We start from the raw sequence: 14,215 nt of genomic DNA on the forward strand, positions 1-14,215 counted from the left end.
GTTTTTGTCTTTTATTTAGTTGTCTGATGAATGAGAGAACATAATTTTTCTCAAATTAATGGTTCGGAAATTGCATTTAAAATTTCTAGAGATCTTTTAGAGAATAGTACTTGCGTTTTTGTCCGTCATCTCCTTTCCCTTTCCTAGAGTTTCTCTTTGACAACAGATTTAAAATGTTGTGTCAATTCTTAATTTTTTCTGAAGACTACCTGTTTTACAGGGTCTTACACCAATTGTTTTTTGGAGTCTCAACTAAAATCAACTTTTATCAGATGGTGTATCAGTTTCTGTCAGTTAGTTTTCTCTTGATATTTTTTATGTTGCTCGAAAATGCTTCACGTACTTATATAGAATATACATTAATACAGTGAGGATGGTGACTTTTCTACTTCGGGTCGTTTGCAGAATTCTTCCTGCTATGCATTTGTTCCGGTTTTTACATTTGTTCACACACTAAAGCTGAAAAAATCAAATTGTCCGAGTGACTTCTTCCTCTCACTAACAGCGTTTGCGCGCGTGACGTCATTTCTCACGCTCACCAGAAAAAGTTTTTATTGCATTTGCGTGATTTCATTTTGATCATACGTGATTTGCCTCACTCAATGTAATGACTTTTGCACTTTAAGACGTTAAGTTTAATTTGAATTAATTTAAGGCCAAAGGAACTCATATGTGCAGTAAAGGTCCCTAATAAAAGGACTCTGCAGAATGAATTCCAACAAGCTTTACTAATTTGTCGCTGAATGTTTTTTACCTAGCTTTTTGAGCGGCGTCGATTTTTTTTTCAATTTAGATCTGTATCTTCCTAGCTCTATTATGTGGCACACAAGTCTGTTCTTTCGCAGCTATTCCGGCAATCTGCGGGCTATGTTTCAGTTAGAAGACATTTGCTTTAAAACATCTTGATTATTTCGTGAGATTTTGCTATTTTTCTCAACTACTTTCCTTGGTTCAATTCGAAGTGTTAATGCGTATTTAAACATTTTTTTGTGGTGACGAAGTTCAAGAAAATCTAGCCATAAAAATCTGCTCTTATACAATGATAAAAGCTACGTTTTTAATTTGTTTCGTTATTTTCTTTGTTTCGGTGACCGGACAATAGATCGAAAACCATAAAATTGGGACAGTAGATTCTCTATTCTTATTGGCTAAAGTTAAGTTTTATTTGTTAGCTGACGTGAATTTACCGCATTTGGCTATGCCTCGCGAGCCATGGCCTTGCTTTTGCGGCCCCTGGGACTTGATATGAATCTATCACAACCGAACAAATATCACGACCGAACATGTTATGCGCTGGATTATAAGTGAGCGCTTAAATCTGATTGGCCAACACGCAATTTGAATAGTTTAATTTTCGATCTATTGTCGCAATTTTTGCTTTCGATCTGTTGTCTATCGGTCTATTATCCTAGCACCCTTTGTTTCGTTTCAAAGGATGTTCCACGATGCAGACCCTACAAATAGGTTCAGTTCATCTTCCTCATCTCAGAGCAGCAGTGGAAGTGGAAGTGGAGGTCTTCTTGTCAACAGTCTTGGCATAAGAGCTTTCACTTTTCACGACAACTCTGTCATCAAACAACTTGACATGCTCACCATATTTGAGGTATTATTACACGAAAACATTCAAAACGCTCTATCTATCTCTCTCAAGATGCAAGAGTTGTGCAGACCGATTGGAACTTGCCGATGCGCCTTACCAAATATTTATTTAGACGTAGAATTGCTTTCTTTTTGAGTAATACCCTACTTTTTGTTTCAATGGCTGAAATCAGTTTGCAGTTTTGAGGATCTGAAAATTGAATCAATTGCTACTACGTTAACTGTGTTTATTAATTTGTCTCCAAAGAAATTTGTAGCAATTATTTGAGTCCTGTTGGTTTGTTTTCGGTGCAATTTTTATTTGATTGTTTTTCGTCTGACTGATTTTTTTCCTTTTCCCCGATTGACCTTTTCACGCTTTGCATTTGGCGTTAAAGCGTTCTCTTATTGATGTTTTTATGCAGGTTAACTAATTGAAGTGCCTGTAGTTTACTGCTAAAAGTCAATTGAAAAATGGTCCGTCTTAGGGGGCTATGATTTATTCTGTGACCCGTTGTGGGAAAGAAAGTGTAAAATTGGATTAAGCACACACCAGTACTTGAAAATTGCAAGAAATTTGGATCCCGTTGTATATGGTCTTCGCCTGAAAAATTTTATCCAGTGAAATGCCTGAAAAATTTTATTCAGTGCATTCTGCTTAACGTGCGTTTTAACTAAATAACTCAGGATTATTTTGGTAACTTGGGGCTTTTGCTGACGCATTGCTCGCTAACATTCACAGACCCTTAGTTTTTCCCACGTCAATATAGGCTACAGTCAAACACCGGTTGAAGCAGATTTCAATGAAGTCAAGCCTTCTTTATGGTACGAGAGAAATTCGTCCGATGTTAATTGGTTATTAATAGCCGCCCTCATCTTCTCAACCGGATATTATAGGGCTCCTATTTTTACAATTCAAAGAATTTGAATTGTATTGGGGCGCTGTCTTTTTACGACTCGAAGAGGAGTATTGGAGAAGTCCTTCTTTTAATCAATTTTTGGAGTGAATTTTGAAGCGGGAAATGAAACGCGGGAAAAAATTTGGAGTGATTTGGTGCTGAACAAAAGTGAAGAGCGGAGCGAAAAAAGAGTGGTTTTTGTTCACACCGCTGTTTTTGAGAGAATGAGAAATTGATTTTGTTCGTTGAGAACGAGCAAAATTTTCTTTGTTCACGTGCGGCTTTTAAAAGCAGTTTTTTTGCAACTTTTGATGGTTATTCGGTTTGATTATGATATTTCATTAGTTTTAGGTTTGTTTTGATAGGAATTGAAGGTTTCAAGTAGTTAATTTGATTTTTAATGCTAAATTGGGAGTTTTTGATCAGTTTTGCTGATTTTTAGACGAAATTTAATTTTTCTCCTTTTTTTGTATTAATGCTTTAACTGGGATTTGAAAAGAAGCTTGTTACTTAAGGAATATTCGGCTACTAATTGATTAAAGTTTTATTGGTGTAAATCATTCTTTTCTTCGGAAAATTGACAGAAAAATTGAGAAATTTTAAATCATTTTTCTTATTTTTTGCAGTTTTTCTTTTTTTTAATCTTACACAAGTGTCTTAGCCACCCTATTATAATTTGCCCATTGTTTTGTGCGAGTTTTTCATTGCTCTAATTGCAAAGGAACCTTATTCGGCTTTATGTTTCCTTGTACTAATAAAAAAACTCTTTTAGTTTTTATAGTTTTTTGTTGAATTTGTTTTTTAATGACGTTTCTATTCCTTGATTTCTGATGGCATTTGTGGAGGTTTCAGGTTCATAATAGTTGTTCTAGTTGTTTAGTAATAAGTATGGGTAATTTTGGATATGAATCATTTTTTTGTTGAGAAATATGACAAAAAATTGGAACTATTTTTCTTAATTTTTTTCCGTGCAATTTTTCGGGTTTTTTGTTTTTTGAGACAAGTTTCTTAGGCTATTATTATTTGTCTATTGTTTTGCGAGCATCTGGATGCCCTATTGGCTGAAAAGAATTTTTATTTGGATTTATATGCTTTTGTAATATTAAGAAATTTACTAACTTTTCAGTTTTTTATTGCAAGTTGTTTTTAAGAGCTGTTTTTCATAATTTGACCTCAAGTATTTTTAAAACATTCACTCAAGTGATTATAGTAAATACTAGTTGTTTTGATGAAGTAATTTTGGCGGAGATAGTTATTTGGGGATCTCAAGTTATGACAAAATTTTATCAGATTTTTTATTATATTTTAACGGATTTGATTTTTTGTTTTTACTTTTTTGTTTTATATTTTGGTTTCGAGAAAATCATAAATAAGTGGAGGCAAGTTTTTCTGATGAGTAGTTGTATGGCGGTTAAATAGATTTTCACTTCGAGTCGTTTCCGGAATTCTTCGGGCTATGTTTTTTTTTAAATATCTGTTCACACATATTCATGATTTTTGAAGTCAAATTGGAGCAGTGATTTTGGTCACGCCGAAACAGGAAATGGAGCGAAAAAGCGAGTGGTTTTGCGGCGTGAAATTTTATCGCTCTAATTTTAAAGTAGAGTGAGAATACGGTGTTTGAACAAAAATTCGCTTTATCGGTAGTGGTTTTTTGTTCACATGCGGCAATTTCACTTTGATTTTTACTGTTTTTCAATTTTTTGGATAAGATTTTTTTCTAAATGGTTTTTCCAATCCATTCATAGTCCGTTCTAGGTCTAGTTTTTCTGTTTAGTCAATGAAAATTCTTTGAATTGTACGTCAGGACTTGTCCTGCTATGTTTTTTTACTTCGTCGAACTTTTTTTTCGCTTTACCCATTTTGCCGCTTTTTCGACATTTTGCGTGGAATCTTTTTGACTTCTCTAGGCTAGTTTTACTCTTCTCTCATTCTGCTGAAAGTCCTTTTAAACAGCAGCTGCTCAGCAAAGCAATTCATAATGAAGAGAGTCAGTATAAAAAATCAAATTCAGAAATAGAAACGGGATAAACCCATAAAGCCGATTTTTCGATGCCGGTACTTGATCTTTGTTCTCATAAGTTTTAGCTACTATCTATAATGCTTATTGGTATTGATACTAGACCCTGTAGACTCTCACTGAGAGACAGGAGTATATTCAATTAAGAAATGACATCAAAATAAATCGCACTTAAAATGTTTTTATACAAAAATCAATTTTTGTTGATATTTTCTTTTCTTTCAATCCCAATAGAGTTATGGGAATCAACGGCGGCTATTTTCCGGCAACCTGCCGGGTATGTTTTCTACTATAAATAATTCTATGGTATCATGGCGTGCAAATTTATTTATACTATGATACAATTTGCATCAAAGGATTGAAACAGATTTCAACAATGCATAACTGAGAGTGCGTGCTTTGTTCTCTTATTAGTGCTATTCTGGTTCGGATTTCCTGATAAGTTGTCTTTATCATGCTTGGCTGACCTCAATCGCGGATGAAATTTGCCGGCCGTTATAGCGCTTCTATTTTTTTAATAGCCTCCCTCATCTCAGCCGGCTGTTATAGCGCTCTTAATTTTTTTTTTACTTCGTCGAACTTTTTTTCGCTTTACATTTTGCCGCTTTTTCAGCATTTTGCGTGAAATCTTTTTGACTTCTCTAGGCCAGTTTCTCTCTTCTCTCATTCTGATAAAAGTGAATTTGAACATCAGTTGCTCAGCAAAGCAATTCAAATTGAACGGAGTCAGTATAAAAAATTGAAGTCAGAAATAGAAACGGGATAAACCCATGAAGCCCAATTTTAGATGCCCGCTATCTGAACATCGTTCCTATAAGTCTTAGTTACCACCTCTTGTGCTTATTGGTTTTGATAGTAGCCCTTGTAGCCTCTCTCTAAGAAACATAAGTATGTTCAACTACGAAATGCCATCAAAATAAATCGGACTTAATAATGTTTTTGTACAAAATTTTTTTTTTCGATATCTTCCATTCTTTCAATCCCAATCATGCTTATTGGAATCAACGGCGGCTATTTTCCGGCAATCTGCTGGGTATGTTTTAAATCTCAGATGAAGTTTGTAGCAATTATATTAGTCCTGTCGGTCTTTTTAATGCAATTTTTCGCTTGACCGATTTTTCGTCTGACCCATTTGACTTTTCCTCCTCAAAAACGAGATAAACAGGTAGCGCCTAGAGGTCATTAGGTACTCTTAGAGCCTTTCAGCTCACTAGTCTGCAAGTAAGCGATTCACAAAAATTGTTTTGGAGACTTATACTTATGGTGTGAAGGGCGATTGTTAGAGGATGCCCCCCCCCCACATCAGCCCCTTCGCTCACTTCGCCCCCATCCCCAACCCTGCACATCGTTCAGGCCGTAAGGGCCCCGTGCAGCCAAAGCCGCTGTCTAACTGTTGCCCCCACCCCCCATCAGCCCCCTCCCCCCAGTGCACCCACGCTGCGTTCAGATAGCGCCCCTTCAATTAAGCTAAAGCTAGCCTCACTATACCGTGGCTAGCTACTGACGAAACCAACCGGTTGTTTGATAGCACTTCGCCCGACGTTAGTGGGTTATGTTTTTAGTAAACCCATGTTTTTAGTGATTTTAGTAAATACTAGTTGTTTTGATGAAGTAATTTTGGCGGAGATAGTTATTTGGGGATCTCAAGTTATGACAAAATTTTATCCGATTTTTTTTATCATATTTTAACGGATTTGATTTTTTGTTTTTAATTTATTGTTTTATGTTTTGGTTTCGAGAAAATCATAAATAAGTGGAGGCAAGTTTTTCTGATGAGTAGTTGTATGGCGGTTAAATAGATTTTCACTTCGAGTCGTTTCCGGAATTCTTCCGGCTTTGTTTTTTTTAAGATCTGTTCACACATTTTCATGATTTTTGAAGTCAAAGTGGAGTAGTGATTTTGGTCACGCCGAAACAGGAAACGGAGCGAAAAAGCGAGTGGATTTGCGGCGTGAATTGTTTTTGCTCTAATTTTAAAGTAGAGTGCGAAAATGGTGTTTGAACAAAAATTCGCTTTCTCGCTAGTGGTTTTTTGTTCACATGCGGCAATTTCACTTTGATTTTTACTGTTTTTTCGATTTTTTGGATCGGATTTTTTTCTAAATGGTTTTCCCAATCCATTCACAGCTCATTGTAGGCCTAGTTTTTTTGTTTGAATTAAATTTTCATTTCTCGTTAGTGGTTTTTTTGTTCACATGCGGCATTTTGACATTGATTTTCTTTTTATTTCTTATTTTGTTCTGATTTTTGTCAAAATGGTTTTCTCAATCCACTCATAGTCCATTCTAGGTCTATTTTTTCTGTTTAGTCAATGAAAATTCTTTGAACTTGCCGATGCGCCTTACCAAATATTTATTTAGACGTAGAATTGCTTTCTTTTTGAGTAATACCCTACTTTTTGTTTCAATGGCTGAAATCAGTTTGCAGTTTTGAGGATCTGAAAATTGAATCAATTGCTACTACGTTAACTGTGTTTATTAATTTGTCTCCAAAGAAATTTGTAGCAATTATTTGAGTCCTGTTGGTTTGTTTTCGGTGCAATTTTTATTTGATTGTTTTTCGTCTGACTGATTTTTTTCCTTTTCCCCGATTGACCTTTTCACGCTTTGCATTTGGCGTTAAAGCGTTCTCTTATTGATGTTTTTATGCAGGTTAACTAATTGAAGTGCCTGTAGTTTACTGCTAAAAGTCAATTGAAAAATGGTCCGTCTTAGGGGGCTATGATTTATTCTGTGACCCGTTGTGGGAAAGAAAGTGTAAAATTGGATTAAGCACACACCAGTACTTGAAAATTGCAAGAAATTTGGATCCCGTTGTATATGGTCTTCGCCTGAAAAATTTTATCCAGTGAAATGCCTGAAAAATTTTATTCAGTGCATTCTGCTTAACGTGCGTTTTAACTAAATAACTCAGGATTATTTTGGTAACTTGGGGCTTTTGCTGACGCATTGCTCGCTAACATTCACAGACCCTTAGTTTTTCCCACGTCAATATAGGCTACAGTCAAACACCGGTTGAAGCAGATTTCAATGAAGTCAAGCCTTCTTTATGGTACGAGAGAAATTCGTCCGATGTTAATTGGTTATTAATAGCCGCCCTCATCTTCTCAACCGGATATTATAGGGCTCCTATTTTTACAATTCAAAGAATTTGAATTGTATTGGGGCGCTGTCTTTTTACGACTCGAAGAGGAGTATTGGAGAAGTCCTTCTTTTAATCAATTTTTGGAGTGAATTTTGAAGCGGGAAATGAAACGCGGGAAAAAATTTGGAGTGATTTGGTGCTGAACAAAAGTGAAGAGCGGAGCGAAAAAAGAGTGGTTTTTGTTCACACCGCTGTTTTTGAGAGAATGAGAAATTGATTTTGTTCGTTGAGAACGAGCAAAATTTTCTTTGTTCACGTGCGGCTTTTAAAAGCAGTTTTTTTGCAACTTTTGATGGTTATTCGGTTTGATTATGATATTTCATTAGTTTTAGGTTTGTTTTGATAGGAATTGAAGGTTTCAAGTAGTTAATTTGATTTTTAATGCTAAATTGGGAGTTTTTGATCAGTTTTGCTGATTTTTAGACGAAATTTAATTTTTCTCCTTTTTTTGTATTAATGCTTTAACTGGGATTTGAAAAGAAGCTTGTTACTTAAGGAATATTCGGCTACTAATTGATTAAAGTTTTATTGGTGTAAATCATTCTTTTCTTCGGAAAATTGACAGAAAAATTGAGAAATTTTAAATCATTTTTCTTATTTTTTGCAGTTTTTCTTTTTTTTAATCTTACACAAGTGTCTTAGCCACCCTATTATAATTTGCCCATTGTTTTGTGCGAGTTTTTCATTGCTCTAATTGCAAAGGAACCTTATTCGGCTTTATGTTTCCTTGTACTAATAAAAAAACTCTTTTAGTTTTTATAGTTTTTTGTTGAATTTGTTTTTTAATGACGTTTCTATTCCTTGATTTCTGATGGCATTTGTGGAGGTTTCAGGTTCATAATAGTTGTTCTAGTTGTTTAGTAATAAGTATGGGTAATTTTGGATATGAATCATTTTTTTGTTGAGAAATATGACAAAAAATTGGAACTATTTTTCTTAATTTTTTTCCGTGCAATTTTTCGGGTTTTTTGTTTTTTGAGACAAGTTTCTTAGGCTATTATTATTTGTCTATTGTTTTGCGAGCATCTGGATGCCCTATTGGCTGAAAAGAATTTTTATTTGGATTTATATGCTTTTGTAATATTAAGAAATTTACTAACTTTTCAGTTTTTTATTGCAAGTTGTTTTTAAGAGCTGTTTTTCATAATTTGATCTCAAGTATTTTTAAAACATTCACTCAAGTGATTATAGTAAATACTAGTTGTTTTGATGAAGTAATTTTGGCGGAGATAGTTATTTGGGGATCTCAAGTTATGACAAAATTTTATCAGATTTTTTATCATATTTTAACAGATTTGATTGTATTGTTTTTACTTTTTTGTTTTATATTTTGGTTTCGAGAAAATCATAAATAAGTGGAGGCAAGTTTTTCTGATGAGTAGTTGTATGGCGGTTAAATAGATTTTCACTTCGAGTCGTTTCCGGAATTCTTCGGGCTATGTTTTTTTTTAAATATCTGTTCACACATATTCATGATTTTTGAAGTCAAATTGGAGCAGTGATTTTGGTCACGCCGAAACAGGAAATGGAGCGAAAAAGCGAGTGGTTTTGCGGCGTGAAATTTTATCGCTCTAATTTTAAAGTAGAGTGAGAATACGGTGTTTGAACAAAAATTCGCTTTATCGGTAGTGGTTTTTTGTTCACATGCGGCAATTTCACTTTGATTTTTACTGTTTTTCAATTTTTTGGATAAGATTTTTTTCTAAATGGTTTTTCCAATCCATTCATAGTCCGTTCTAGGTCTAGTTTTTCTGTTTAGTCAATGAAAATTCTTTGAATTGTACGTCAGGACTTGTCCTGCTATGTTTTTTTACTTCGTCGAACTTTTTTTTCGCTTTACCCATTTTGCAGCTTTTTCGACATTTTGCGTGGAATCTTTTTGACTTCTCTAGGCTAGTTTTACTCTTCTCTCATTCTGCTGAAAGTCCTTTTAAACAGCAGCTGCTCAGCAAAGCAATTCATAATGAAGAGAGTCAGTATAAAAAATCAAATTCAGAAATAGAAACGGGATAAACCCATAAAGCCGATTTTTCGATGCCGGTACTTGATCTTTGTTCTCATAAGTTTTAGCTACTATCTATAATGCTTATTGGTATTGATACTAGACCCTGTAGACTCTCACTGAGAGACAGGAGTATATTCAATTAAGAAATGACATCAAAATAAATCGCACTTAAAATGTTTTTATACAAAAATCAATTTTTGTTGATATTTTCTTTTCTTTCAATCCCAATAGAGTTATGGGAATCAACGGCGGCTATTTTCCGGCAACCTGCCGGGTATGTTTTCTACTATAAATAATTCTATGGTATCATGGCGTGCAAATTTATTTATACTATGATACAATTTGCATCAAAGGATTGAAACAGATTTCAACAATGCATAACTGAGAGTGCGTGCTTTGTTCTCTTATTAGTGCTATTCTGGTTCGGATTTCCTGATAAGTTGTCTTTATCATGCTTGGCTGACCTCAATCGCGGATGAAATTTGCCGGCCGTTATAGCGCTTCTATTTTTTTAATAGCCGCCCTCATCTCAGCCGGCTGTTATAGCGCTCTTAATTTTTTTTTTACTTCGTCGAACTTTTTTTCGCTTTACATTTTGCCGCTTTTTCAGCATTTTGCGTGAAATCTTTTTGACTTCTCTAGGCCAGTTTCTCTCTTCTCTCATTCTGATAAAAGTGAATTTGAACATCAGTTGCTCAGCAAAGCAATTCAAATTGAACGGAGTCAGTATAAAAAATTGAAGTCAGAAATAGAAACGGGATAAACCCATGAAGCCCAATTTTAGATGCCCGCTATCTGAACATCGTTCCTATAAGTCTTAGTTACCACCTCTTGTGCTTATTGGTTTTGATAGTAGCCCTTGTAGCCTCTCTCTAAGAAACATAAGTATGTTCAACTACGAAATGCCATCAAAATAAATCGGACTTAATAATGTTTTTGTACAAAATTTTTTTTTTCGATATCTTCCATTCTTTCAATCCCAATCATGCTTATTGGAATCAACGGCGGCTATTTTCCGGCAATCTGCTGGGTATGTTTTAAATCTCAGATGAAGTTTGTAGCAATTATATTAGTCCTGTCGGTCTTTTTAATGCAATTTTTCGCTTGACCGATTTTTCGTCTGACCCATTTGACTTTTCCTCCTCAAAAACGAGATAAACAGGTAGCGCCTAGAGGTCATTAGGTACTCTTAGAGCCTTTCAGCTCACTAGTCTGCAAGTAAGCGATTCACAAAAATTGTTTTGGAGACTTATACTTATGGTGTGAAGGGCGATTGTTAGAGGATGCCCCCCCCCCCCCCCACATCAGCCCCTTCGCTCACTTCGCCCCCATCCCCAACCCTGCACATCGTTCAGGCCGTAAGGGCCCCGTGCAGCCAAAGCCGCTGTCTAACTGTTGCCCCCACCCCCCATCAGCCCCCTCCCCCCAGTGCACCCACGCTGCGTTCAGATAGCGCCCCTTCAATTAAGCTAAAGCTAGCCTCACTATACCGTGGCTAGCTACTGACGAAACCAACCGGTTGTTTGATAGCACTTCGCCCGACGTTAGTGGGTTATGTTTTTAGTAAACCCATGTTTTTAGTGATTTTAGTAAATACTAGTTGTTTTGATGAAGTAATTTTGGCGGAGATAGTTATTTGGGGATCTCAAGTTATGACAAAATTTTATCCGATTTTTTTATCATATTTTAACGGATTTGATTTTTTGTTTTTAATTTATTGTTTTATGTTTTGGTTTCGAGAAAATCATAAATAAGTGGAGGCAAGTTTTTCTGATGAGTAGTTGTATGGCGGTTAAATAGATTTTCACTTCGAGTCGTTTCCGGAATTCTTCCGGCTTTGTTTTTTTTAAGATCTGTTCACACATTTTCATGATTTTTGAAGTCAAAGTGGAGTAGTGATTTTGGTCACGCCGAAACAGGAAACGGAGCGAAAAAGCGAGTGGATTTGCGGCGTGAATTGTTTTTGCTCTAATTTTAAAGTAGAGTGCGAAAATGGTGTTTGAACAAAAATTCGCTTTCTCGCTAGTGGTTTTTTGTTCACATGCGGCAATTTCACTTTGATTTTTACTGTTTTTTCGATTTTTTGGATCGGATTTTTTTCTAAATGGTTTTCCCAATCCATTCACAGCTCATTGTAGGCCTAGTTTTTTTGTTTGAATTAAATTTTCATTTCTCGTTAGTGGTTTTTTTGTTCACATGCGGCATTTTGACATTGATTTTCTTTTTATTTCTTATTTTGTTCTGATTTTTGTCAAAATGGTTTTCTCAATCCACTCATAGTCCATTCTAGGTCTATTTTTTCTGTTTAGTCAATGAAAATTCTTTGAATTGTACGTCAGGACTTGTCCTGCTATGTTTTTTACTTCGTCGAACTTTTTTTTCGCTTTACCCATTTTGCCGCTTTTTCGACATTTTGCGTTGAATCTTTTTGACTTCTCTAGGCTAGTTTTACTCTTCTGTCATTCTGCTGAAGGTCCTTTTAAACAGCAGCTGCTCAGCAAAGCAATTCATAATGAAGAGAGTCAGTATAAAAAATCAAATTCAGAAATAGAAACGGGATAAACCCATAAAGCCGATTTTTCGATGCCCGGTACTTGATCTTTGTTCTCATAAGTTTTAGCTACTATCTATAATGCTTATTGGTATTGATACTAGACCCTGTAGACTCTCACTGAGAGACAGGAGTATATTCAATTACGAAATGACATCAAAATAAATCGCACTTAAAATGTTTTTATACAAAAATCAATTTTTGTTGATATTTTCTTTTCTTTCAATCCCAATAGATTTATGGGAATCAACGGCGGCTATTTTCCGCCAATCTGCCGGGTATGTTTTCTACTATAAATAATTCTATGGTATCATGGCGTGCAATTTTATTTATACTATTATACAATTTGCATCAAAGGATTGAAACAGATTTCAACAATGCATAACTGAAAGTGCGTGCTTTGTTCTCTTATTAGTGCTATTCTGATTCGGATTGCCTGATAAGTTGTCTTTATCATGCTTGGCTGACCTGAATCGCGGATGAAATTCGCCGGCCATTATAGCGCTCCTATTTTTTTTAATAGCCGCCCTCATCTCAGCCGGCTATTATAGCGCTCCTAATTTTTTTTTTTACTTCGTCAAACTTTTTTTCGCTTTACATTTTGCCGCTTTTTCAGCAATTTGCGTGAAATCTTTTTGACGTCTCTAGGCCAGTTTCTCTCTTCTCTCATTCTGATAAAAGTGAATTTGAACATCAGTTGCTCAGCAAAGCAATTCAAAATGAACGGAGTCGGTATAAAAAATTGAAGTCAGAAATAGAATTGGGATAAACCGATAAAGCCCAATTTTAGATGCCCGCTATTTGAACGTCGTTCCTATAGGTTTTAGTTACCACCTCTTATGCTTATTGGTATTGATAGTAGCCCCTGTAGCCTCTCTCTAAGAAACATAAGTATGTTCAACTACGAAATGCCATCAAAATAAATCGGACTTAATAATGTTTTTGTACAAAATTTTTTTTTTCGATATCTTCCATTCTTTCAATCCCAATCATGTTTTTTGAATTCAACGGCGGCTATTTTCCGGCAATCTTCTGGGTATGTTTTAAATTGATCTCAGATTAAGTTTGTAGCAATTATATTAGTCCTGTCGGTCTTTTTAATGCAATTTTTCGCTTGACCGATTTTTCGTCTGACCCATTTGACTTTTCCTCCTCGAAAACGAGATAAACAGGTAGCTCCTAGAGGTCATTAAGTACTCTTAGAGCCTTTCAGCTCACTAGTCTGCAAGTAAGCGATTCAAAAAAATTGTTTTGGAGACTTATACTTATGGTCTGAAGGGCGATTGTTAGAGGATGCCCCCCCACATCAACCCCTTCGCTCACTTCGCCCCCATCCCCAACCCTGCACATCGTTCAGGCCGTAAGGGCCCCGTGCAGCCAAAGCCGCTCTCTAACCGTTGCCCCCAGCCCCCTCCCCCCAGTGCACCCACGCTGCGTTCAGATAGGGCCCCTTCAATTAAGCTAAAGCTAGCCTCACTATACCGTGGCTAGCTACTGACGAAGCCAACCGGTTGTTTGATAGCACTTGTTTGTTAGTGGGTTATCTTTATCATTCAAAGAATTTGAATTATACTGGTGTGCTGTTTTTTTCTAATGTTCACACTTTTTTTGGACCTTTTTATGTTAATAAGTAGTTAAATTGGAGCATTGATTCGAATCACGCTAGAGCAGAGAAAGGAGAGAAATGCTTTTAATTTTAAGTGGTGAATTGGTTTTCAATTGCTTTGGAAGTGAAGTGAGAAATTGGTTGTAAACAGATTTTAGGTTTTTGAGCGCCATTTTTTGTCGCGTCCTGCAATTTTTCTTCTGTTTTGCGGTTTTTCTTCTCATTTTAAGCACGAAGTTTTAAAAGGTGATACTCGTGTTCTAATAAAGCATAGTTGCAGTTGTTTAAACTCCTCAAAAGGCAACTAATGGTTTTAAAAAAACTAAAGCTCTTCATTCTCATGAAATGTTAGTGATTTTCTTTGGGTTTTTCTGAGTTTGTAGTTCTTTGTGATAGTAGGCGTCAGCCTCTT

The 14,215-nt window shown here is 35.6% G+C and overlaps 1 protein-coding gene across 1 annotated transcript in view; it reads left to right on the top strand.

Annotated features, from left to right (window-relative positions):
- Positions 1–14,215, top strand: part of LOC142335940 (regulator of MON1-CCZ1 complex-like) — a 52,184-nt gene that overhangs the window by 25,347 nt on the left and 12,622 nt on the right. The window contains exon 9 of the mRNA XM_075384350.1: positions 1,435–1,603. Coding sequence (XP_075240465.1) covers positions 1,435–1,603 — 169 coding nt within the window. The remainder of the gene's footprint in view (positions 1–1,434; positions 1,604–14,215) is intronic.

Source organism: Convolutriloba macropyga, chromosome 1 (genome assembly GCF_964194025.1).
Source record: "Convolutriloba macropyga chromosome 1, txConMacr16.3, whole genome shotgun sequence".
NCBI lineage: Eukaryota > Metazoa > Xenacoelomorpha > Acoela > Convolutidae > Convolutriloba > Convolutriloba macropyga.